Consider the following 25,988-nt stretch of genomic DNA (forward strand, 5'->3'; position numbering starts at 1 on the left):
CTTTGTGAATAAAAGTGTATTTTAGAAACGTATCTGAAACTTGTGCTGTCTTAGAGAAAAAGCTGTCTCTCTTTCCATCCGTGTGTGTGAATGAGAGCTAAAAGCTGATGTGGTTTTTGTGTCTTTACTTTTATGCTTCAGTGACTCGCAAATCTATGTTGTCATGCCTTCAAAAGAAACCAAGCCCAGATTGGTGATTGGCTTTGCTCATTAAGGATCGGAAAGTCGAGGATGCTGGAAAAGCAGAGACCTGGGAGTCCTTTAATTTGTACCTTGGAGCTTTGCAAAAGCCTTAACTTGAGATGAGTGCTGATCCTAACTTTAAACATTTACACAAGGTGCATAACTGCCACTTCCGTCCCTTGGTAACTTACAACTGTGATTCTCGCTTAACAAACTTCCATTTGATTTCAACTATTGAATTCAAAACCTATGGTACATAAAAGCTCATTTTCATTTAACGACTGCCAGGTTTTACATTTTTAGATCTACAATAAAGTTGCAATTTTCTAATTAACTTTTTTCATGAGGTCAATTCAACCCACACTTACCTTCCAGTGGCTTTATTTTCAAGATATATCCTTCCTCATTGGAATAAATAGACTATATTTGCATGTGTCTCTCATAAACACAAGCACTATTAAACCAGTTTACTCAGAAAGCCTTCAAAACAGTCTCTCATTTCCTGTTTTTTTGTGCTTTGTTCTCTATCTCTCCTCTCTCAATGTTTCATTTGGCATTTTTTGTCCTCAGTCCCTCTCCCTGCTCATCTTCCCTCTCTCATACTGTCATCTCTCCATCCTGTACTTTCAGCATTCACTGCGTTTGATCCGGTTTCATATGTGGCGCTTCACTGCATTGCTCCTATTCTGGCAATGTAAGTAACTCACAAGGTATGACATATTGGCTTCCTTTAATTAGGAGAGCACAAAAATAAGTTCAGAATCAGTTAGAAACAGAAAACAACTTCAACTGACACAATTGAACAGTCTCCCTGTAAATATGGATACAAAATATATAAATCTATAAGATTACAGGTACAATCCATTAGGTTAACCAACCATCATTACAGCTTCACCTCTTGAATTGAATTGAGATGTAAACAAGTTAACAACCAACCGATTATTTTCATTCTTCCTGGTCTTTCACATGCAGTTTGAAGGAAAGGAGGAGGGGTAGTAAATGAGGTAAAAGGCATACAGTTCACTAGGACGTGCATCCAGATGGCAAGTGCCCATTGAGACATGAGGAGATAGAAACTCTTTAGCCTTGTGTGCTGTTCAAGGTGATCAACAGATCATGACCCACCATGCCTGTTTGTTCTCTATGTCTCCTGTAACCACATGGCATCATTAGCAAACCTCGCCTCTCTGTAATGCCTCAGGCAGATAACATGTGAATTCTACATTTCTGTGTGTGTCCTTGCCCAAAATGTCAACAGAAACAACAACCAAAAGAAGGGCTGGATAGTGGTCAGAATATAATGAAGGTGTGTATACTTTCTTGGGCTTGACTTGTGGTGGACTGGACTGATACACTCAAGAAACAAAATTAGGTTATGCTTTTTAGTACCCTTTGTAACAAGGCTAAACCCCAAACCTTTGGACATCCAAGGACAAACAGTAGAAGGGAGTTAAGGCTTATATCTTGACTTCGGAGGTTTTCAGAATGGTTTTCTTTAATGTTTGAATGAGTTTTATTTAGGAGTCTTTACTTCTGCAGTGTACCTAGAAAACGTGGCCACGCAAAACTTATTGAAATGTGCATTTCTAGTCTTCTATACTACTTCAAGATGCCAACCTCATTTCAATGTTTAAAGCCGTAGAAATATATTATATACAGTATGTGTTTGCAACCAGTAACTATAAGACGAGTATTACCGTGTGTATCGTTGTCATAACATAATTGGCTATGGTTGCACGTATGGATCCATGCGACCCCGACCATAGTCCACAGCTCACGGCTATCCTCGCTGTTCGTCGATACCCCTTTAAAAGCCTCTCCATGTTGTCTTCACATGTGATCGGACACTGAACTGGGATGCTGCAGTTATGTAAAATGCACTGTAAAAGAATGTGTTAGACGTAGTGCCGACAACATTTCTGTGGTTTTTAGTAGTTTTGGAGATTGACTTGGGACTGGTTTACTTTCCACCGGAGTGACGGAGCTTCAACCGTGTTACGTACAGTTGTTTGCTACAGTGGCTGGTGCGCAACTGAAAACTGCTTGCTGTGGCATAGCTCGCTAACTAACGGTTAAAACGACGTGTATCAGTCAACACTTCCACCATCCAATCAACTGAACAGTACCAACTCACTGAGTGGAGATAGATCTGACAGTGAAGTGGATGCGAACAGTTTGAGGAAGCAGTTTGTTTGAGCTGCTTGGAAATAGTTAATTCGTATCTTATTTGGTCTATATTTTATGGGTTCATAGAACTGTGAGTTGAGAGAAAGCAATAGTAATTCGGCGACATTGACTTTCTCGGAAACCTGACGCGAGGCAAGCTGTGAGAGCAGCCAGAGCTGCCTAGCTTGCTAGCTTGACACATTCTTACCTCAAGACACATCGGACAAGTCTACCAATTCAACGGAATTTGCCTGCTATGTGCACCTTTGGGAAAGGTGCCCTAGTACGGTCATTCTAGCTGTGGCTAAGCTTGCCAATTAAGCGAAGAGTGCCAGAGACCTACGCGGGTAAGTAGCTACTGGTATCCTATGCTGGCAAAAGGTGTGCCTTCCCTTCACCCTACACCTCCCCCGGTTTATAGCTAGCTAGCTAACATAACTAGACTAGGCTGGTTATAAGCCTCCTTGTGCCTTGCGACGGTGTTTGCGTTTCTTGTTTTGTGAGGCATATATTGCTGAGCCAATGGCCATGATGAAGTCGGAAGATGTTACAGGGAGTGGTACTTGGTGTGCTAGCAAGCGCGCACGATGCATATCAGGAATAGGATAAAAGGGTGGTCTTTCTCAGAAGCTTGTCACTAGCTAGCTGGTGGTTAAAGTGATCCTAGCAATCAACTCATGGTGTATGAATGGCGTTGTGATGATATGTTATTAAGAAAATAATTGTGGTTGGCGTTCAGATGTAAATAGTCCGATCGGTCAATTAGGATAATTATTTCGACTAAGTGCCTCGTGCAGTGCCAGCGGATGGTTGATAATGCCACCGTAATAACGCCATACCCGACAGCTAACCGCTGGACATATGCTTGCCCCAGTTAACTTCAGTAATTCATCTGGCTTGTCTGTTAACTACAGTATAATATGTTCCTGAAATAACTTGAGCTTTTGACCTTTACGCTGTAAACGCTTCAATGCAGGTAAATGGCATGCCCTCTCGTGTTCAGACAAACTTTTTTATAGATCTATTCAATTTGATCAACATTCCAAACCAGCCAGAGTTAAACTCTTGGCACATACAATCAGTACAACTGGATAACTCATAAACCTGTTTTAAGTTTCTGATAGTCTATTGTTTTTCCATTCATCTTTCCATCCATCTCATTGTGTCCATCTCTTTTTCACTTAAGGCTACATTTATCTGTCCATTTCCAAAAGCAATGTCATTGGTAGAGGTTTTTGATTTTTCACCTTCTTTACGTCAATACATTTAGCGGCCCCAAGTCTGTCTACTCACCTACATACCCGTCTCTATTTAACCCCCCCCCCCCCCCCCCATTACAATTCACCTTTCCTGTTTAGACATTTTATCTAGAATACAATTTACAACTTCAGCTTCAACCCTAATCTTTCCCGTTCTCTCATGTTCATTTCTTACTATTCCACCTCAGTGCTGTTTAGAACAATCGATGAAATACCTTGACTGCTTTTGAGGAAAGATATATTTTCTTGTTGTTTTTTTAACATGGGCTACACATGAAGTGTTGATCAGTTGTCGTGTGTGTGTGTATTTGTGGAGTGAGTCACATAGTGTGTGTGGCTCACGGTGAAACAGGAGGCAGCTGAGAGGCTGCTGCTCGTCACACTATCTTTGCTTTATGCTTTTGTTTCCACCAATCCAGATTTTTTGTTTAGGACCCAGAGGTGGAGTTGGTGGATTGCTCAACACTTGCACATAGTAAACACTAATTTTCTGCTCACATGTGGTGGGTTAACTGATGCTGTAATTGACACACACACACACACGGTGTCCAAACAGTTATTTAGGCTTGTGCAATGTAGCCTAAATATACATCTGAAGATCAGAAATACATTTATTTTATACTGTGACAGTCCAATTAATAATAGGTTGACCAGATATAGTGGAAAACAGAGCGTGAAATGGTGGATACAGCCTAATAAAACAATATATTTGGGCTATAGTCTGTATCTAGGAGATAACAAAATGAAATGCATCCAGCACATTCTCAGACAACTTCTGTAGCTTTTAGTGTCTGTCTGGAGTGACTGAATGCTTTGTATGAATGTCAATGCATTCTGTATGTCTGTGTGGAATATCTCATTGTGTATAAGTGTGTGTGGGGAGGGGGGGAGGGGGGGGGTCAGTCAGTTACAGAAAAACAGAACTGGTGAAATGTGTGTGTTGGTGCAGGCATGGGGTTCATGAATGAGTACTTCCCTTAACATAAGGATCAAAAATATAATAATGATGACATAGCTTAATATACCAGAAAGGATTTAGCTAAAAAGGGGGAAAAAACTGATCTGTGAAATAATGTGAGATCAATCAAGGCTATGATGGCCCCAAATATAACAGACTTGAAATGGTTACTTACTCCTTAGTATAAATACAGCCCATCTTCGCTGTCAGTGCTAGCTTTTTGGAGGGGTAACTGACGAAAAGGTGGTCAGTTGCTTTATCTAAGACAAAGCACCCATGATCAAGCCGTGGGGCGAGCACGTGAATGAGCAAGCAGTGCTGACGAACAACTCAATGACACCTGTGATATCCGCAGTAAAAGAATAAGCAGCCTAATCTCTACATGCTACTTGTCTGTGCAATTTCATGGGCTTCTTGTGAATTTTCCTTGGGAGGAATTAGATCTTTGGTTCGGTCTGTAGGCAGTCTACAATATTTTACAATCTGGAGGAGCTGCAGTGTATACTCGTATGTAAAAATGACAAAAACCACTTCAAACCTGAGACATGCTTCATGATTCACAGATTATGAGTCATATCAAGGCTCATAAACACCATTGTACCAACAACCTACTTCTTATAGTTGTACCAGGCAATATGCAAAATGTGTCTGTGGTTGCAAACAGCAGAACGCCGTTAGATTGGCGGAAAATGCAAAGTAGGTAATAGGTGATGTTGCGTGTGTGCTTAAGTCTGCACTTGTAAGATGTGCATCTGAGATTGAAATAAAAGATGTTACAAAAATAATTGAAGAATGACCAGTGGGGTCATTGTTCATCTAAACAATCCCATTTATCATGATGGAAACCGTAGAAATGTGGAACTCTGAGGAGTTGTGGTGTGTTCTAATTTGCCACATCCGTTCATGTTGCTCTTGAAGACCAAAGCTGCACACCTGCCCAATGTGGTGTGGTACACAAGTAGAACATGGGCTGTATCATTTGGACAGTCCCCCAGTAAGGTTTCTACCTATTTTCTAGTAATCACAATAACCTAATGGCACTAAAACTATTGACACCAACTGAGCTAAACAGTGTAGACACAGACAAGCTGCTCATATCCATGGATTTCACACCATTTTGTAACATATCTCACCCTGCTCCTTGTTTGTGGTGTGTTCATCGGACTGGCGATGTGTGTTAACAGGCTGGTGGTTTACTGATGTGGTTCGGTCACGACAAATGAGAGGGTGAGAGAGGGTGAGAGACGGGCTTCGTGGGGGGCTCGCCTCATATGCCCCCCAGCGTTTATATAGTTTAATCAAGTGTATTAGTGTGAGTTCGCGAGAGGGTTTTTTTCTACAAATATTTTAGTTTTACTCTCGAAATAAACTGCTGGCTTTTCCATCATTGGAGGACAGGGATGTCAGCGAGGCATGTCTGTATAGCAATTGGTTAAGATTAAGTTTTCTGCAAATCGGTGGAGCCGAACCAGGAAGAGCAGACCGCGCAGGCACCGTCCTCCACTCCCCAGCTCTCCCCACTACGGATCTCTATGCCATCACATCAGACCAGTTCAGCACTATTTCGACGTTTCTCCAGGCACAGCATGACGGAGCGTGTAAGTTGCCTCGTACTCATTTTCCGATTAACCATTTTCAAGTACCGATTGTTAAAGTTGCGATCAGACCCCGTCCAGAAAGGAGTGCAGAACCTATTTTCGCTTCGGCGAAACCTTTACCATGCACTGGAATCGATAGCCTGCTAGCTTGCCATACCCTTCGCTGTCTCTCCAGATAGCAGTGGAATATGCACTTGTTTCGATTTTGTGCTTAGAAGTCTCATAAAAATGTAATGTGGATGGTTCGTTACCATTATTTTATTAGCTTTGCGTCCGGTAGCCCCCAGCCCATATTTAGAGCCAGGCTGCTTCAGATGGCTGGCTACGTCAAGCTGGCTCTGCCCTACTGTAGCCTACTGTATTTGTCGGGCAGATGTCCTCAAGTGGGCCATCGTATCGGACGTTTGGTTTGTTTGGTCAAGTCACACTGGTCACAGCAAAGCAGCTCATGGGTTAATATTGTATTCGAGGGTTCCACGGCAGCCAACACAAGCTTTTGTTGTTACATACAAACCATGTCATGCGTTTAACAGCATGCCTGTTTGGTAGGCTCTAGAAAATCTTACATTGACACTTGTCTCATAGAAGCTTGTAGCCTACGTGACAGGCTCCCGTGTCTGCAGTAGGCTACATTATCAGCATCAAGGGTGTTTAAGTGCCTTTAAATTGCCCATTTTTGCCATTCAATAGGGAAACTAATATGGGCCAGTTGTTGGCAAATTAGTACCCTGTACGAGTTACTAACAGTCGGATAGGTAAGCTACGTATTCATTAACTTTTATTTGACAGGTTACAATCAGTCCTGTTAATGTTGTTTTGGAATGTGTGCCGTTTAGAGTCCGTTTAAGTTATTTAAAATGCCTTTTTGTTATTGCGTGGCAGAATGTCGAGAAACAGAAAGTCGAACTGACACCGAATTCCCCTTCTCGTATAGAGGATTGAATCATGTAAATCAAATGATAAAAATTATCATGATTATTGTTCAAAGGTGCTGCATCGGCTCATTTGCTGCATTCTTTTGATGTTCATGCGTCGACATCGTGTTTGTCTCCAAATTCTTAGGTACCCATCAAGGTATGTTAGTTTTCAACCCCTCAGGTAAGGGTACAGAGGCGAAACTTAAGCCGGTTTAAAGTGGAGTTCTGTCCAATTAGACAGGAGCACTCCAGTACGCTATAAAGGATCATCGATCGCTTTAAGTTTCTAATTAATTTCATAGAGTAGCTTGAAACTACACTTACCAAAATTATATTAGATAGATAAGTGCCTTGTTACTCACTTACAATATGTATATTTTTGGTGTGGAAAAACCGTTATAATTGGTATTTAAATGAGCATTTTATCTGGGGTAGTCATCCTCCTTTTCAGATTTGGTACCAAATTTGAGACGTGCATTGTGTCATTGTTCAGTATTGTCAATATTGCTGCTTGTTGACTGAAATGATGCTGCATAACTAAGTGACCGATCAGATCAATATTTTATCGCCCATTTCACTTCAGACTTTTTTGTTCATTTCATGTTTGTGTTACTGTACCGTATTATACAGTAATTATTCAATTTTCAGTTTGTTTGTATTGTTTTCTTTATATTTGTGACTAGTATTAGACAAATTTTTGCTTAATTCCTGGTCAGACCTAAGAGATTTAGGCCTATATGGGATGGGCATGAAAACACATAAGAATCTCCTGATGAAAGAAAATTGTAATTTGAGGGAAGGGGGGCAAATATGCAAGTATTGAGCTGTGAAACAGGCTTAAACAGGCCTACATTTATGTATAGGCATTTGGGTGTTGATTACACTCAGCCAGTGTCCCTCATCTTCAAGGGGCTAATCTGGGTGTTAATCAAGCCTCCATGCTTCTCTGCTCGACAGGCCCTGTGGGGAAGCATGTGATGACCCACGCCAGGCAGAAGGGTTCCCTCAGCCAGTGTCGTAGCACAGGGAAGTGGGACAACTGCCCCCATTGGCCACATGGTGAGATCATGGGCGGAGCCTGGCCTGAGCGCACGCTCCGATTCGGCAGGACCAAGAAGAGAGGTGAGACCAAGCAAGGAAGAGGCGGGGCCAAGGAGAGAAGTGAGACCAAGCAAGGAAGAGGCGGGGCCAAGGAGAGAAGTGAGACCAAGCAAGGAAGAGGCGGGGCCAAGGAGATGACTGACAGGAGGCAGACAGCTCCAGAGCAGAAGCGAAAGCCGGGAAAGAGGCGGGACAGGAAACGGGACAGGAAGTTGTATCCACTGCGGGGCAGGGGAGGAGGCTCAGAGGGGGAGGGGCTTAGTTGTCATGTTCTCCTTACCCGATTGGAGGAAGACATCCAGGAGAGCGCGGAAGAGAGGGAAGCCAACAGCGAAGTCATGCCCTCACCTGGGAAACGCAAACCCAGCAAAGAGAAGGGCAAGGGCAAAGGCAAAGCCAGTGGACAAAGCCTGAAAAAGACAAAACCAAAAACCAAATCCAAGTCAAGCCCCGAGCCCGGTCCCTTTGTCCCAGAGCCCCGCAAGCGTCGCCTGGCCTCTCTCAATGCCGAGGCGGTCAACAGTCTGCTACTGGAGAGACCCAGTGACCCCCAGCCAGCAGCGAAACAGGCCAGGAGACAACAGGACGAGCCCCCCAAGGCAGAGGGTTCCTTGGATCCAGATCCAGCCAGGAGTGGGGGGGCTGGAGCCCCTAAAGCTCTACGAGGTGGCAGCGCTAAGTCCTCCACTACGCACAAAGTTCAGCCGTGCCAAAGCTCCAAGCAAGCCAAGAGGGTCAAGGCAGACAAAGAGGAGGAGGGAGGAGGAGTCAGTCTGGAGAGCCTGCATGCTCCCACCCCAAGACGCCTGGCTGGTCTCAACGCTGCAGCCCTGCTCAAGCTAACCAGCTCGTCCGCGAGCAGCAAGCAGAGAGTCAAGCCCACGCCAGCAGCAGACTGCAAGGCCTCATCCGCGGCCGCCTCTCACAAGCAGCCGGCCAGGCTGAAGCCCAAACCCAAGGGCCGTCAACACAAGCACAGGGGCAGGACCTCCGCCCCTCGTCTCCAGGGCTGCGCAGCCTGCAAGAAGACTGGCTTCGAGCCCAAAGTGGAATGGGAGTCCAGCGGCTGCACCCACCGTCTCACCAAACCGGGCTACCAGTCGCGCAGCATGCTAGCCTACCCACTGAAGCCTGTGAAGGAGGAGCAGGTGGAGGCGGAGCTGAGCCCGTACTACTGCTGCCGGCCGGAGGGCTCCGTGGAGTACTGCCACCGCCTGGCGCTCTTTCTGGGCCAGCAGGCCTACGCAGACCCGGACGAGCCGCCTCTCAACCCCGCCATGACTTCCGTGAAGCGCGAGTGCCTGGTGACGTCCCCTTCCCTGGCCCACCCCCACGCAGCCCTCACCCTCAGCCCCCACCCCTGCCTCTGCACGGCCGACCCCTGCTTCTCCAGCTACTACGTCCACATCGCCCACCCGACACACACTGGAGCTCCGTCAGGAACCCTGGCCTCGCGCCCTCTGAGCTTTTCCCCCTCCACACTGTGCCCCAACCGGGTGTCTGGCTCCAAGCTGCGGGGCCCTCCTGTGTCCCACGCCTCAGGTCTGGCCCACCCGGCCTTCTGTGGGTCTGTGGGCTCGCCGTGCTACAGCGAGGCCTGCAGGGTTAGCGGCTACGCGTACAGAGCCATGCAGCCCGTCGCCAGCAGGGGGTGCTCTTTCAGCACGGGTTGTACCGGCTGCACTCACGGCATCAAGACAGGTGAGCGGACACACTTCAGCTTTGTTAGATAGAAGCTACCTCTGAAAAGTATGTTTTGAAACCTTGACTTGAACCTTGACTTGAAGTATTTGGAAAAGCACTTAGTGGATATCAGATAAAAGAAATGTGTTTTATACCTTTTTTATAACGTTTTATAACTTTCTTCTTGCTCATAATGTGCCTGCAGAAATATATGCTGTTTTTATTTAATTCTTTACTGGTACAATGTTCCACTGTGTGTTTGGGGGTGGGGCGGGGGTGTTATGTAAGATACATTAACAGCTTTCAGGTTTGTTTTGGTCGCAGCTTCTCCACCGATGCCTATTCACAAGCTCTCTTCTACATCCCTGTCTCTCCAGAAGGTTACTCCTCCCCCAAGGGCGAGCACAGCCCCTCCCTGCTGGTTCCCCCCTCCGTCCCCCTCTCCAGCTGCCCCCTCCCCAGCACCCCCTCCTCCACCCAGGCCAAACCCCGTCTCCTCACCCCCATGTCGGACCGTGGCCAGCCCCCCGCCAGGCTAAAGCTGGCCAGGGAGTGTCCACAGAGCAGCAAGCCCCCCAACGGCTCCTTGTCCCTGGGCCGCACCCGGCTGTCCCAGAGGCAGCCGGCCCCCACGCCCAGCCCCAGCCTCAGCCCCGCCAAACAGAAGAGGGTGAGTCGCAGGCGAGCCACCAACGGCTGGCTGCCCGTAGGAGTGCCCACAGAAAAGGAAGTCTTCATTGCGGTAAGTGGGTGTGTGTGTAGGAGTGTGTGGGTGTGTGTGTAGGTGTGTGTGTAGGTGTGTGTGGGAGTGTGTGCGGGTGTGGGATTGTGTGTGTGTGTGTGTAGGAGTGTGTGTGTGTTTGTGTGTGGGTGTGTGTGTAGGTGTGTGTGGGAGTGTGTGCGGGTGTGGGATTGTGTGTGTGTGTAGGAGTGTGTGGGTGTGTGTTTGTGTGTGGGTGTGTGTGTAGGTGTGTGTGGGAGTGTGTGCGGGTGTGGGATTGTGTGTGTGTGTGGGTGTGTGTTTGTGTGTGGGTGTGTGTGTAGGTGTGTGTGGGAGTGTGTGCGGGTGTGGGATTGTGTGTGTGTGTGTTTGTGTGTAGGTGTGTGTGGGAGTGTGTGCGGGTGTGGGATTGTGTGTGTGTGTTTGTGTGTAGGTGTGTGTGTGGGAGTGTGTGCGGGTGTGGGATTGTGTGGGTGTGTGTGTGAGAGTGTGTGCGAGTGTGACACAGAAAACACCAACTGATGAAAGTGGCTTGTCTCAGGGAGAGGATGAGACAGCCTTGCGTCAGTGTTATGAAGGAGTGGAGAGAGACGGCGAAGTGATACGCATCAGAGACACTGTGCTGCTGCGCTCCGGTCCCAGAAAGAAGTCCCTGCCCTATGTGGCCAAGATATCAGCGCTCTGGGAGGACCCCAAAACAGGTGAGGGACGTGTGTGTGTGTGGAGGGGGGGTGGGGGGGTGGGGGTAAAGGAACGAGAGGGGTGGTGATTGGGTGGATTGGGTTTTAGGGAATTCATGAATGTGTGGGCGGGGTTCATTCTGAATACAAGTCTTTATGTTTACCTTAAAATGTGTGTAGTCATTGCTTTAGGCACCATGTCCTAGATAGCACCTCTCTGTCTGGGAGTCAAATGGCTGAGCGGTGAGGGAGTCGGGCTAGTAATCTGAAGGTTGCCAGTTCGATTCCCGGTCATGCCAACTGACATTGTGTCCTTGGGCAAGGCACTTCACCCTACTTGCCTCGGGGGGAATGTCCCTGTACTTACTGTAAGTCGCTCTGGATAAGAGCGTCTGCTAAATGACTAAATGTAAATGTCTGTGCAATGCTCAGAATTTGCGTGTGTGTCTTGTCACCTCAGGAGAGCTGATGATGAGCCTGTTCTGGTACTATCGACCTGAACACACACAGGGGGGCCGGGATCCCAGCATGCACTGTGAGGTGAGCCCCACCCTGCCCTGGCCGTACCCAGACACGTGTCTCTTCAGTCTGGAGAAACTCCCTCCTCTGTCCCACTGCCCCGTCACTAAAACATGGCGACTGATATAAATTGTGTGCTCATGACAAGAATACAAGTAAGGTGATGTCAGTTTGCGATTGGAGCAGATGGCGGAGAGGAAATTATTGATTCGTTCATTAAGGCTGAAGCTTGTAATTGGCACCTTCTGATCACAGTTCTTCAGTGTTTTTTACGGACAAGGCTGAGATGTTCTCCTCTCCTCCTCCAGAACGAGATCTTCGCCTCCAGGCATCAGGATGAAAACAGCGTGGCCTGCATCGAGGACCGCTGCTATGTCCTCCCTCTAGCACAGTACTGTAGGTAAGTCAGGTGGCTGAGTGGTTAGGGAATCGGGCTAGTAATCAGAAGGTTGCTAGTTCGATTCCCGGCTATGCCAACCAAATGACGTTGTGTCCTTGGACTCACCCTACTTGCCTCGGGGGGAATGTCCCTGTACTTTCTGTAAGTCGCTCTTGATAAGAGCGTCTGCTAAATGACTAAATGTAGGTAAGAACCCATCCATCCTAGAGCCCACAGCTGCTCCCTCCAGGTTAGAGAGGGGTTGAGATGCCTTCCACACTTATCTGCTAGCGCGCTAGTTAAGAGGGTAAGATCAATCTTCTCCATTAACACCTCTCCTGGTTGGGCCATGAGGGAACTGCTTTTCCTAGGTGATATCACACGTCTTGTGACAGTCAAACAGGGCTGTTGAAAGTAGAGTGCGTGTGTGTGGTACAACATTTCCCTTTGTAATCTTAACTCGTGTTTTAAAGGGCTATGCACAGCATTCCTATCTATACAACCGTATAGTTCATACGTAAGGTATCATGGCTATCACGTGCATTATATATTTGGGTATGAGGCCTCACAGAGCAGGTAGATACAGAGGTGAACAGAATGTTTTCATGATGTCATGCATGCCTAGCTTCCTGGTCAGAGTCGGTTGTCCTCTCCCCTCCCGTAGATTTTGTGCCTTGGTGAAGTGTCGTTCTGAGGGCGCCGCGCCCGGCAGCGCCCGCGCGGTGCCCTGCCCCTCGGACTGCGCCCCCCCCGCCCACCGCCGCGTGCCCTCCGACATCGACCCAGAGCTGGTGTACCTCTGCCGCCACGTCTACGACTTCCGCTACGGACGCATTCTCAAGAACCTGCAGTGAGGGTGGTGCGAGAGGTCCCGAAACACACACACACACACACGCGCGCACACACACAGCTCCGCTCCTAGCCGATGAAGGATCGACGACTTCTGGAGTGTCTTTTTAATAGGGGATCTATTAAGTCTTGCGGGTGGAGTGGGGGAAACATACCGTTTTTTGGAAAGGGACCCATTTTGAAGTATACGGGGGAAGGCTGAAGCAATGAGATGAGCTCTGGAAGTTTTGGAGGAGGATACCAAGAGGAATCCTTCTGAGCTGGGTCAACTGTCTCGGACAGAGGAGAGAGGAGGGGAACGGTGCAGTTTTCATCCACTGACCCAGACGAGCCTGCAATGGACGCCACCACAGAACTTAGTTACGGGTGGTGTCCCAGGGGGAATCTTGGGTGTCCCAGGGGGAATCTTGACCCACACTGTTGTGGATTTGCTTGTTGAGAGGGACCACCTGGTGTGTGTGTGCGTGTGACACACACTAGCAAACAGGGAAACCACAGAAGCAGGTTCAGAGAGGAAGTGGAAATGCTCCCGTCCCTCCCTGCTCTGGCTGTGAGAGAGAGAGAACACGTTGACACAGTTGAGTTCTGTTGAACTTTACGAATCGCCTCGTCCTCAGAAAGAAAGAAAGAAACTACGGCTAGGACCCCTTTATACACTTTTTGTTTTGTTTTTTAACACAAAAAAGACTTCCTGTTTTCCAGTGAAGAGCGCCCCCCGCCCCCCCCCCCCCCCCCCCCCCCCCCCCACTGGAGAGCTTACGACACTTAAGTTCAGCGTTTAAGTTCAGCTTTGGCCTATTGACACATTGGGTTGTTGATGTCAGTATCCGCCTGTGTTGTTCCCTGTTACTTGCCTTATGACTTGCAGGTAGAGCTTTAGGCAGCTAGTCCCACCCAGCACATAGCTATAGGAGTGTTAGAACGGACCTACTGTACTTTTGAAAGCCACACGGATCGGTCACTGTTTTATCATGATACACTATAAGGAAAAGTAATCACTGGAGATTGACTGTATCAAGCAAATGCCAGTCAGAAGATAAACCACAGTTCATTTCCGCTGTTGCTATTGCTTGCCTTCACCAGATCGTGCTGGCCAGGAGACGCCAGGTGTAATGACCATTCTGGGTATTCTAGTCAGCATCCATCATGGCTGTCCTCCTACATGTCCTGTAACCCTGTTTGTCTGGGTGGGAATGTCTGCTCTACCGGTTCTATTTCTACAGCCCGCCTTCTTCTCCATGTACAGCTCTAAGCCCTTCCCCCAAGATAAACCAAAGTATGTCACACAAAACGGAGCCCTTGTCTCACCCCTCTCTCCTCCTCTCTTTCTCCTTGTCCTCCGACTCCCTTGTTAGATTGCACTAATCCATTCCTTAATTACAACATCTATGATTGTTTTGAGATTTGTTTTTCAGCTACTAATGTTATAAGGGGAAAATACTATGTATTCTTCATATCTGTGTGCTTAGTAGAGAATGGAAACCAAGGCTGTCATGACTACTCTGTCAAAGCATATATTTACATAATTCACAAGTAACCCGCCAGCATATTAGTATGTGTTACCTAATTGCACAACATGTCATATCTAACCATGAAATATGTACAATGAAAGTCATTCCCTTTGACGTTGAATTTACTCTGGTATGCCTATATCCACACTGTTATTGTAATCCAGATTTGGAGGCGACATCTTGATGTAAAGTGCTATGTGTTGGTTATACCATGTAACAGAGATTGAGGTTCCTGTAGGGGGGAAATGTATTTGTTACATTATATAGCAGTGGTGGAGATTTTTCTTTAACCACGGTCATTCATCATTGCCTTTCAACCTGCAGGAGAGTTTTACAGTCATTCTTCAGTCAAACAGATATTTGTGTTAGAAGTGTGTTCCCTTTTGTCTTCTTACACTGCAAATGTCATATTGCTGGACTTTGTAGTCTAATGTTTTGAATATCCAAAAGCCATCTGAATCTTCTCCAATGTCTATTCACAGTTTGAATCACACCCCTGAGGAACAGCTAAACAAGCTTGTATCCGAGAAACCATACGGTCAAAATCAAATCAATGGGTCATTTATTTCTATCAATGCCCAGATTCTTTAGAAAAGTAATATATATTCTCCTACTTTACAATTTCTCCTTATCGAAAATATTTTATTATGTCAATTTCCTAAGATGGCATATGCAATATATTTTTAGAGTTACTATTTTTGACAAATGAACTTAACAAATTTAAAATAATCTATGATTTCTGTTTGGTTTTTAGGTTGAGGTTAGTTTGAATCAAATCACAAGACAGAAACTGAGATTTGACCAAATACAGGAAGAATAAAAATGAAGAGTAATGTTTTGGTTGAGGTCTGTCAGTCAAGCAGAGGGGGGCAGGGGAAAACGCTCCCTAGATAGATGTGGAACGATGTACAGTAGCTACTGTGCATATCTGGACCCTTACTAAACTGTAGGAGCACCGGGCACTCATTGTACAAGCAGACAATGCACAGTGTAGTATTTTTTGCAAGATCTGTAATGATTATATTTAAAGAAAAAAAATATTTAAATGAAGTTAACAATTACAATATATAAAGAATTCAATTTAACTTATTTGGAAATATGTGTTTTGATTTAAAAGTCATTGTTGCTTAGACTTATGCGGTCAATGAAAAAAAAAAAAAAACATTTTCTGTTTATTAGTAATTTATGAGTTTTTGAAATTAGATTATTGAATGGCGATTAACAGACGTGTAAAGTTTAGTAGTTTGTACCATACAGACGTATCTCGGCATATAGGGTGAAAATCAGACCAAAGCACATCCTGGCAGAGTCGGGTAAAGTCTCCTCTAAGCACTGACCCAGAGACAGACAAATGTCCCGTCCCTTTAATGGTTAGGATTAAGGGGTGCGATAATCTGATCCTGGATCTGTGATTGGAGAGAATTCCCGACCTAGCGCCATTCTGACTGACCTTAGCTTTGTCTTCTGGGAGACTGCCATGGCAACAGGGTCACCTGAGCGTTAAGTGATCTGTCGTATCCAGAGGACAAGATATCAAACACCTGAGACAGGATGTTCTTGTTCCAGGGACCAGCTGTCCTCAACCACTGGTCCCAAGTCAGTTTTCCCTCCCCAGACTCTAACCTTAATCATTCTGGGTATGAAGTCAAAAACCGACCTTGGATCACTGAATCGAAGACAGCTCCATTCTGTGACTTGGTGGATCCAGTGGGATTCAGATGGGAAGCTAGTCAAAATCAATTCTTTGTCGAAATTCATCTGATTGTGCTGATAATGTGAATGAAGGGATGTGATGAAGCTTGTGTTCCATCCATCTCCTCACAGCCCTTTGTATCAATAAACAGACCCCCCCCCCCCCGATTGCTTTTCTCCCAGATGTGCATTTCCAATGCTAGAGGTCAAATCCTCTGTCCTGTTGACCACTTCTATACAGTGAGTAAACTGTGACTGTGTCCCAACACTCGCTCAAGGCTTTCACCATCTCCTTTCCTCTCCTCATCACCCACCTACCCATGTGGATTGACACGAGTGGATTGGGTAGATGTGTTGTGAATTTACATTTATCAGTTTCTTCAGTGGTGAAGAAAGAGATTAGAGAACGAAAGACCCTTTGAGCTGTTGGGACTCTGTCATGGCATTGTTCCGGATGGTTGGCCTTGACCAAGCAATTGTCTTGTATGTAACTGACATTTCCAAACACTTCAACATGTTTAGATGTGTGTAAATGCAGAGAGACTGGTGAGATAACATCATCGCTTGGCCAACACTCATGAACAAGAGTTCACTGTGCTTTTGGGGGTTTCCACGGTAACAAGGGTCTAGACTTTTTGTCGTGACCTTAACTGATGTGACCCTGACTGAGGTATTTTCACTCCATTATATCTAAACCAAGCACCCAAGCATCGCTGGGTTTCAGCTTTCTGTGTTCTGTATCAATGCTAAATGTGAGCATATATTTTGATATATTTAAAAATGAGGGATATGAAAAGTCTAGATATTTTTGGAGTAGAGAAATTATGTGTGTATCATAATTGTCACTTTGTCATGCTCTCAAAATCTCTTGGATTTTTTTTTGAAAGAATTCTAGCATCCCTGCTGATTTATTGTTCCATTGAAAGAATATTTATAAAGTCCTTTGTGAAAAAAAAGTGTGTTTGTTTTTATTATGTCACATACGGTTTTCATTAATTAATGAGACACATGTTTTGTTGGAGCGGAATGCAATGGAGACCAGTGCTCAGTGTAAACGACCTCATGGTGGACCAGGTCACGTCACGCAGTTACCTCCAGTGTCCACAAGGAGTCAGTAGTCGACAGCACCCCTACAGTTCAGGACCTGTTGTCGACACATCAACTACACAGACCTCTTTTTTTTAAAGCCTCTCTATAGGAGAAGAAGGCACGTGGACCAGGACAACAAACAAAAAAGTTTTCCCATGTGTTCTATATTTTCTATTTCTACGTCGTATGTTGAACCTGGTCCATCCTCCTCCTTCTGTTCCTCTGTTTCTCCCTCCACTGCTGCCTGTCAAAGAGACCCTCCTCCAGGTGGACGATCACCTCCATCCTGCAGGACTCAGGGCATTAGGACTGTCCAGCAAGGCCGTAGCCATTGAGTCAACATTGGGGGGGCCGAATTACATTTTTTATGATAATTTCGGACAGCGTGCGTGGTTTCCTGTTGTAGAGTAGCACATTTATATTGTTATATCAATATATTGGGGGGGACATTTTGAATATTGGGGGGGGATGTGTCCCCCCCAATATGTATTAGGGTTACGGCCTTGCTGTCCAGACTCACACACACACGCACACACACATAGATACACACTCAGGACCAGATACACTGTTCAGCAGGAGCACAGTCCCTCTGGTGGAGACTAGACTAGTGTTTCTCATGCTCTAATAAGGTCTTCTCCTTCTACATGTCTCTGGCCAATTAGTTAACGACCTGTGAATATGCCAAGAAACGAAAAGGAACTTTTTCGAAGGCTACAGGGGAGGGCACAAGCGGTGCTTCCTCCTCTGTTCCAGAGAGGATTGTGTAGCTAATGAACACCACACACAAGGAACGATGTGGGAATTTGCCCCGGAAACTAATTCAGCGAGTGCGTAACAGACAGAAAAACGGCTTACAGTGGAGATCTTTACATGACTCTACTGCTACTTCATCTGTGTCTGTGGTCTCGGTAGGCTGTATAATCACCATCCCCAGCTTACCCACCCTTTGATGAATGTAATTAATCAACCTTTCCTTCCTAATCACTCTTGCCATCTCATCAGCCTAAGGCCTGGGCTGGCCATACCGGCTGTCTGGTCTGAGGCAAGCGCTTGGTTATGGAAGGAGGCGTTCAGCTTTGCAAACATCAGCAGAAGGGCAGAAGAAGAATTTCAAGTATGTAGTTAGGATCAGACGGAATGTCTTGTCTCTGTTGAGAGTTATGAGGGTCTTCCTTGTGACTCGTAGAGCGCGTACCATAAACACCAAAGCTAACGCTACACACACGTACACACACACTTCCATATACACACACACACATGTACACACACGCTTCCATATACACACTTACACACACATGCAGACTTCCTCTCTCCTCCTTCCATCCACCATGGCTTCTTTCCTTCAACTGTCCTCCCTCCCCCACTCTCCTGTCCTCCGTGGAGAAGGCTGAGATGGGCTTAGACCAGAGGGCCTTAATCTGTCCTTAGTGACATCACCCTCCCCAATGGTTGCTGTCTTCTCCCTCACGGTTCTGGATCGAGGGACGAAGGGAGGAGAGGGGCGTTCACGAGGAACAGGGAGGAGAGGGAGCAGCTGGTCACAGAATCACCCCCCGCACACACACACACTCACACACGCGTCCAACCACACACACACGGAGCGAGGAGCATGGCGAGGAGAGCGGAAGACAGCGACACCCACATGGACGAGGCTGTGGACCAGGGCCTGGGCATGGAGGAGACTGGTCATGGCCTGCTGCGGAGGCCCTCGCTCAGGGAGACCTACAACAGCGACTCCCTGCTGGCTCCAGACACGGACTTCATGGGAGGTCAGTAACACGGGGGGCGGAGGGACCTGGGAGTGTGGGGCTGTCGGGCAGCACGAGCAGCATTCCTGTCTCAGTGTGGGAGAGATGAGCTCTGGGATACGTGTTGAATGAGACCCTTGGAGAGGAGATCATGGTTTGAGTCATAATGGTTTGTCTATGTCTGTGGCTGTCAGCCTGGTAATGGGGTTGTTGACTTTGTGACAAGGCTGGCTCTGGTACAAAAGTGCAAGGCTTTCATTCTCATTTTCCTTGGGGGTTGAGGCTTTGTGAGTGCTGATCTTTTGATCTGACAGGTGTGTGGGTGTGTGTGAGTGACACAATGTTAATGTGACGTGAGAACATCAGAGAACATCAGCAGGCGCTTACATGGTCAGACATTAAGCTTCTCTTCTCAGAAATATCAACCTTTCTTTCAAATTCCCCACACTATAGACACACTTAAGCAATAATCACCAAGTCAGACCAAGCAATCATAATATGCCCTGTAATGGCCATAATTTTTTTAACCCAAGTTCGGTATCGTAACAGCCGAACACATTTTTGAAATATTCATTAGACTGTCCGGGTTTAGGAGACTAATGGAAGTTCGTTTTGGCGGGAAGGTTTTTGTGCATATGCACTATGTATGGTTACATAGGGTTGTAACATGAATAGACAGATGCTGTTCAGAAAATACAGGCTCCATCTGTGATATGACAATCCCAGATTACTGCACTCTCCATTGCCACTGTCTGCTTTAGTTATGTTTCAATGTATTTTGTGGTTGTGATATTGGTAAGTGTGAAAAGTGGCCAGTATTTTTGTGTTGGGGGGGGGGGGGGTTCTTTGCGTGTCCGTGTTCGGGGATGGAAAAACAGAGAGAACTGGGCTTTGTGTTGTTGAGTTGCTGCAGAGATTGAGCTCTCGGCCGCTAATTCCCTTTTACAGCGCTGGGATTATGAGCTATTCTAATCCCAATCCCATATGGGGTCTGGAGGTGGCACAGGGCTGATGTCATCGCCAAAGACAGGAAGAGAAGCGCGAGGGCACAGATCCACAGTCACAACCCCCCAGACACACGGCCGTGCGCGCCTCGCTGCATGTGCAGCTGGATGGTCAGGAATAGTTAGTCCTCTGTTAATGCTGCCCTGATAGGAGGAGAAGAGAGGGCAGCTTTCACTCTGATTCTCCCTCATCAGCTTCATGTGTCTTCTTCAAATATCTCAAAGCTGAAAGGCTAGCTTGATGTTCAATCTAGGTCGAGTGCAACATTATATAGAAGTTCCATATTTGGGTGGAGATGGTGGGTTAAAGGAAGTCCGAACTGTCACAGTACAGTAAAAGTGCATGTCAGGGGTCACTGCCTGTATGTGGCTCACTGTGAGCCCCTGTTAGCTGGTGTCCTGTCAGACTCGAAATACAGGAGCTGGCAATAATCATCTAAATTCCTACAAGCTGCTTACAGAAGAACAATACACACTCCACAAGGACACGGTCCACCTTCACCTGAAGCAGAGAAAGAGAAGGATCCTGCTGTCTTCCGATCCTTCTCTCTGTGTCTCTCTCTCTCCCCCTCTCCTGGACACGGGCTTATCTGTGTGGGGGTGGGGGTCACTCGTGCCAAAGAAGCTCATTCAGAGGGATTATCATTGTGCTCCAAACCCCACTGTTAACCAGAACACACACTCTGCATTAACACACACAAACACACACATACACACACACATACTATTTAGGCCGAACTACTGAGGATAGATCTGCTTGAGTTTTAAGCACCACCCAACCCCAAACCCCCACCCCTACACACACACACACACACACACACACTAGAAGGAGGGTTTTAAGCGCTGTCATAAACATCACCCTGTCCCACATCATCTGACAGCCATCCAGAGAGAGAGAGAGAGAGAGAGAGAGAGAGAGAGAGAGAGAGAGAGAGAGAGAGGATAAAGGAGAGACAAAAGGAGAAAATACCAAAACATCACTTCAGTGGTTCATTTGGGCTCTGGACCTGAGGCTTTGTGACCGGAAAGGAAAAGAGAATCCAGGCGTGAGCTGAGTGTGTGTGTGAGTGTGTGTGTGAGTGTGTGTGTGGGTGTGTGTGTGGGTGGGTGCATGACACAACTGGATCAGAGGAGATGAGATCTTAGTGGACAGCCTCCAGTAGATCCCAGTGAGCCGCCGGTCCGATGGAAGGACAGCCCGCCTGTCATACAGGAGCCAGAGGAGGAGGAGAGGGGGACGAGGGAGGGAAGGAGAGAGAGGAGAGGAGGAGGAGAAGGTCGGGATCGGAAGGTGTGTCAAGCCGTCAGACCTCCCGTGACAGCTTGTCACAACTCAGGGTTTGCAATGGCATCTCATATGTCTGTTTCTATGGCTTATATTCCTCATGGCACCAAGGACCGTATTTTATATACCAAGGACAATTGTTACAGGTTGCCAAAGAACACATTGTTGCTGTTTTGTGTCAGTTATGGAAGTTGAATTGGTGGGATTTTCAATAAGCATGGTTTCACTAAAACTGGTGTTAGTGGCATTGAGAGCCCAAGAGTCCATGGATAAGGCTGTTGTTCGTTTGTGGTGCCAGCTGTTCAAGATGACCTTGTTTATCGCTTTCATTCCGCTCTCTCTGTGTCTCTCTGTCTCTCTGTCTCTCTCTCTCTCTCTCTCTCTCTCTGTCGCTCTCTGGGGTTTCACATCACATCTACAGACCCTAACTATCCCAACCAGGTTTCATTTCCGGACTCATTTTGAGTCCTATCGAGTTGTGGTTAAGTTTGAACAGTTTGTGGGTTTCATTTTGACTCGTGTAGTTTGTATGAGGTTGTTCCATGCTGTATTTAAGGCTCCCATCCTTCCATTAAATCTGCCTGGTACATCATGTGCTCCGTAGAGCGAAACAGCTGACCACGAAGTGCCTTTAGCTCAAGGCTAACGTGTTGATAATGACGAGAGAGATGTGATTATCCGTTCATGTAAATGTGATTATCTGTAAATATAAATCTTCATCATACTGCGTACGGCTTTCAAAATGTAATTTGAGCTCTACATGGTAGCTGCAATGTATCAGAAGGTTGGATTAATGTTATTGCGGCTTTAGTTTAGAGTGCTAAAAGTGTTGCTCAGTCCCATGGGAAGAGGTTTAAGATCAGACAAAGGGGAATGTGTCCTGACCAATGTCAAGACAGCACTGAAACATCCCCACCAGTATACAGCAGCAGAGCAGGGCCAGCGTCAGCAGACAGGGCCATCAAATGTTCATCTGAAAATCAAAAATGTTGAAACCAAAACAAACCAGGAACAGAAACATGTGGACCTCCCTGGCTCCCTCTAGATGACCACAGCTCTGCGGCCAGCGGCGTGGACGTGGTGGACCGCCTGACGTACCTGGAGCAGAGGATGCAGATGCAGGAGGATGAGATCCAGCTGCTGAAGATGGCCCTGTCAGACGTCCTGAAGAGGCTCAACATCTCAGAGGAGCACCAGGCTGCAGCCAATAGGAAGAACCCGGCAGGAAGCAAAGGTGGGGGAACGTAGATGACACGCAAGTCCACACACACTCACACGCTCATACACATACACACACTCACACACACACACACCTCCTTCCCTGTGTGTTTGTTGCAGCAGCCAGGCCTGTGTCTCTGGCTCTGCCCTTCAGACCCCCCATGGTGAGCCACAGTGCTGCCCCTCTGAAGAAGAGCACCACGCTGCCCTCTGCCTCCACAGCAAGGAACTACTCTGCCTCCCCCACTCCCACCAAGAGGTGAGACCAACAACATCAAGCTGCTAACGTTTCAGCCCACTGTTAGTTAAGAAGCACGGCAGGAAAACAATTACCTTACTCTGATCAGTAGCCACTTAGCCAAAATAGATGTCTCTTGCCTGGAGGCATGTGTGTGTTTAGTTAGGGTGTCTAGCTGTGGGACTGCATGACGGTGCTGAGACTGGAGGTTGAGTTGAGGAAAGGAATGGTACTGAGGTAAATCCCCCTTCTCACTGAGTGGTTTTATGTGTTATTATACCATGGGCAGTCTCATCATCATTAGCACGGTTGGTTCATCTCTCTCGCCTCATGCTCTCTCTCCTCCTCACCTCTCCCTTCTATGCTTTTGTCTCGATGTTTATCTATCTTTTTTTTGTCTCCCTTTTTGCTCATCCACGTGTTTGGATATCTCTCTCCTCCTCTTCTATCCTCCTCTACCCCCCCTCCCTCTGCCCCCCCCCTCTCCCCTCCCCTCCCTCTGCCCCCCCCCTCCCCCCTCCCCTCCCTCTGCCCCCCCCTCCCCCATCCCCTCCCTATGCCCCCCCCCTCCCCCCCTCCCTCTGCCCCCCCCTCCTCCCTCCCTCTCCCCCCAGTGGAGTGAGGAGCCCTGCAGGCAGTGTAAAGGACAGCCCCTGCACCTCTAAGACCACCAGACCTCGGCCCACTTCTGCGGCCCCCACCTGTAAGAAAACTCATGAGAGGTAGGCATGGTACCCCCCCCCCACACACACACACACACACACAACCCCTTCGACACTCCCAGCACTCTCGGTTTCCTGGAACTGAGCTGCATCCACCAGGCTCTTTCAACGTGAACGTTGCGTTTTCAACATCAAGTGTTAATTGTTTGATGCAGTGTCACACAACTGTATCGAAAGTATGCACAGTATGTGACTCACCTCTCTGTTGTTGTTCTCCCCCTCCCCCCCCCTCCTCCTTGCATACTTGCAGCGGCAGCAAAGCCAAGGAGCCTGCAGTAAGTGTAGGTAAGAGATTGCTTCTATCAGGCTGTGGTAGTACGCTCTGTTGGCCAGCAGGTAGAAGCTTAAGAGGACCCTGTGGGGGAAAATGGCATCATTAACTAAATGCGAAACAGCTGCAGCTTAGATTGTTGTTGCTTTAGCCAGTGGGCAGTAAATGCTGTGGCATCAGTTTGGTGTGCCTGGTGCAAATTGGGCCCATGTACTCAGCTGGTGTGTCTGTTTGTTTCTTGCAGGGTCAAGGCGTGTGACACACTGCAAAGGTAGGCCTCAGTCCTGTCTGTGGAGGAAACCACATCCCGTGTCACCTTTAGCCTAGCCGCACAACTTTTCGCAGTCTTTACCAGCGTCACTTCCTCCTGGTCTAGTCAGGAAGACTGAATGTGTGCTGTGTTGGAACATTCCGTTTATGCTTATTTCTCATTTCCTCCATGTCTCACCATGACCACCTTGTCTGCTTGACCCTCCTCCCACCTCCTCCTCCCCCTCCTCTCCCCCTCCCTTTCCTCCCCCATCCTCCGCCTCCCCCTCCCCCCCTGCTCGTTCACACCCCCACCCCGACCCCCCACCCCCTTGTCACCTTACCTCACATCCTGTTTCCTCCGTTCGTCCATCGCCTCCTCCCCTCCCCTCACGTCTTCACTTAGTGACTATGCAGATCTATCTGAGCCCCCTCACAAGAAGGACTGGATCTTCTGAGGCGCCCAAATCAGCACCTACCGTCCCCAACACCCGCCCCACAGAGCCACCCTCTGCCCCCCACCCCAAGGCAGGCTCCAGCAAAGACCAGGCCAGACCAGAGACCCACAAAACAGCCTCGGCCTTCAACCTCCCCCTCCAGAAAAGTACCACCCAGAATACATACTCTCACATGGACACACTCAGCTACAAAAGCCCTATCAAATCACCTAGCCAGTACTTCCAAATATGTTACTAGTGTGTAGGCTAGGCGAACGAGGAGGTTTTTAACGTCTTTTAACGTTTTTCCTTGGGTCTTTCATTTTTCCTTGGTATAGTTCCGTTTAGGGTTGCATAGTTCGATAATCGGTTTCTGAACCTGGCGTTAGACAGGACTTCCACAGCGAGCTAGGGAACTCGATTGAGGACTGTTGAAAATGCTGTTCAAATCTTTTAATGTTTGAAGGCAAATGATAATAGGGGGGAAGCTTGTCTACAGTCGAGGGAAAGAGTGACTGTGAAGAAGTCGTGTTGATTAGGTATTTGATTTGAGTTTTGAATGTTGTTTGCATTACCTAACATAGTAGTAGATAACACAAGACGATCTAGTAATATTATAGAAGTCTAGCACTAGTAGTTTTTTGCCTCTCCACTTTCATAACTATTTACTTTTCTTAAAACCAAACACCCGTTTTAAAAAGTGGTTTTTACCTTCTCTCTGTTGGTGAAGTCTTGATTGTCTGTGTGGATAATTGTGTGAGTCAGTGTCAGTAGAGTGTATGAGTGTGCATTAGTACTCTCCTATAAGTCAGTTCTGTTTTTGCTTTTTGTTCCATGTTTCTGTCAGCTGCTATGCCAGCTGCTAATAAACATTTCAGTTTTCTCCATCTCTGGGTCTATAGTTTTCTCTGTTTCTGCTACAGTAGAGAAGAGGCAGGTGCAGTAGACGTGTTCATAGCACCCTCCTGTGGACAATAAGTAGGACAGGCATTCATTTTATTATTTTTTTATACATAACATCTAAACCCTGATGATGTTTTTACATCAACCTTAAGCACTCCTCCTGCTGGACAGAAGATGACACTGCGCCTGGCTCTGAGACGGCGTTGCCCTGAGCGACGCTTGTGGAGGCCAAGGACTCTATGGAGAACATAACTGGGAGGACACGATAAATGCACCTTAAACCACACCGTTCAAACGGATCAGTTCTGTTTCACAGCCTACACGTGTATTACAATCAGTGCTATTTATGTTTTGTTTACTGGTTTATAATTAGTATGCCCCTTATTATTGATCTTCATTAATTGGCCTATTGATCAACGTTGTCTCTTAGTAAGTCACCTGACCTACACTAATTGGTCAAGATGTCAGTTCGTCCCTTGCAGTCTAAATGGAAGGCCCATCATTTGAGGGTAGACTTGTCACCGCCTTTAAAATACTATAATTAGCAAACCGGCGTGTTTTTCATCCGTCGGCATAACAGCCAACGCTTGGCTATTCTGTATATCTAT

The 25,988-nt window shown here is 47.0% G+C and overlaps 2 protein-coding genes across 2 annotated transcripts; both read left to right on the forward strand.

The window, feature by feature from the left end:
* The first annotated feature begins 6,078 nt into the window (after positions 1-6,078).
* Positions 6,079-13,350, forward strand: LOC136947854 (bromo adjacent homology domain-containing 1 protein). The gene is made up of 7 exons (XM_067242073.1): positions 6,079-6,164; positions 8,039-9,883; positions 10,243-10,607; positions 11,128-11,287; positions 11,727-11,806; positions 12,094-12,185; positions 12,829-13,350. Exons 2-7 carry the CDS (start codon positions 8,059-8,061, stop codon positions 13,016-13,018), a joined length of 2,712 nt encoding a protein of 903 aa, XP_067098174.1. The 5' UTR covers positions 6,079-6,164; positions 8,039-8,058; the 3' UTR covers positions 13,019-13,350.
* A 5,564-nt stretch (positions 13,351-18,914) lies between these two features.
* LOC136947549 (echinoderm microtubule-associated protein-like 1) lies at positions 18,915-24,736 on the forward strand. Its single transcript, XM_067241656.1, has 7 exons — positions 18,915-19,074; positions 22,388-22,576; positions 22,684-22,819; positions 23,413-23,520; positions 23,777-23,805; positions 24,036-24,062; positions 24,447-24,736. Exons 1-7 carry the CDS (start codon positions 18,915-18,917, stop codon positions 24,734-24,736), a joined length of 939 nt encoding a protein of 312 aa, XP_067097757.1.
* The last annotated feature ends 1,252 nt before the right edge of the window (positions 24,737-25,988 follow it).

The sequence above is a fragment of the Osmerus mordax genome, chromosome 8, assembly GCF_038355195.1.
Source record: "Osmerus mordax isolate fOsmMor3 chromosome 8, fOsmMor3.pri, whole genome shotgun sequence".
NCBI lineage: Eukaryota > Metazoa > Chordata > Actinopteri > Osmeriformes > Osmeridae > Osmerus > Osmerus mordax.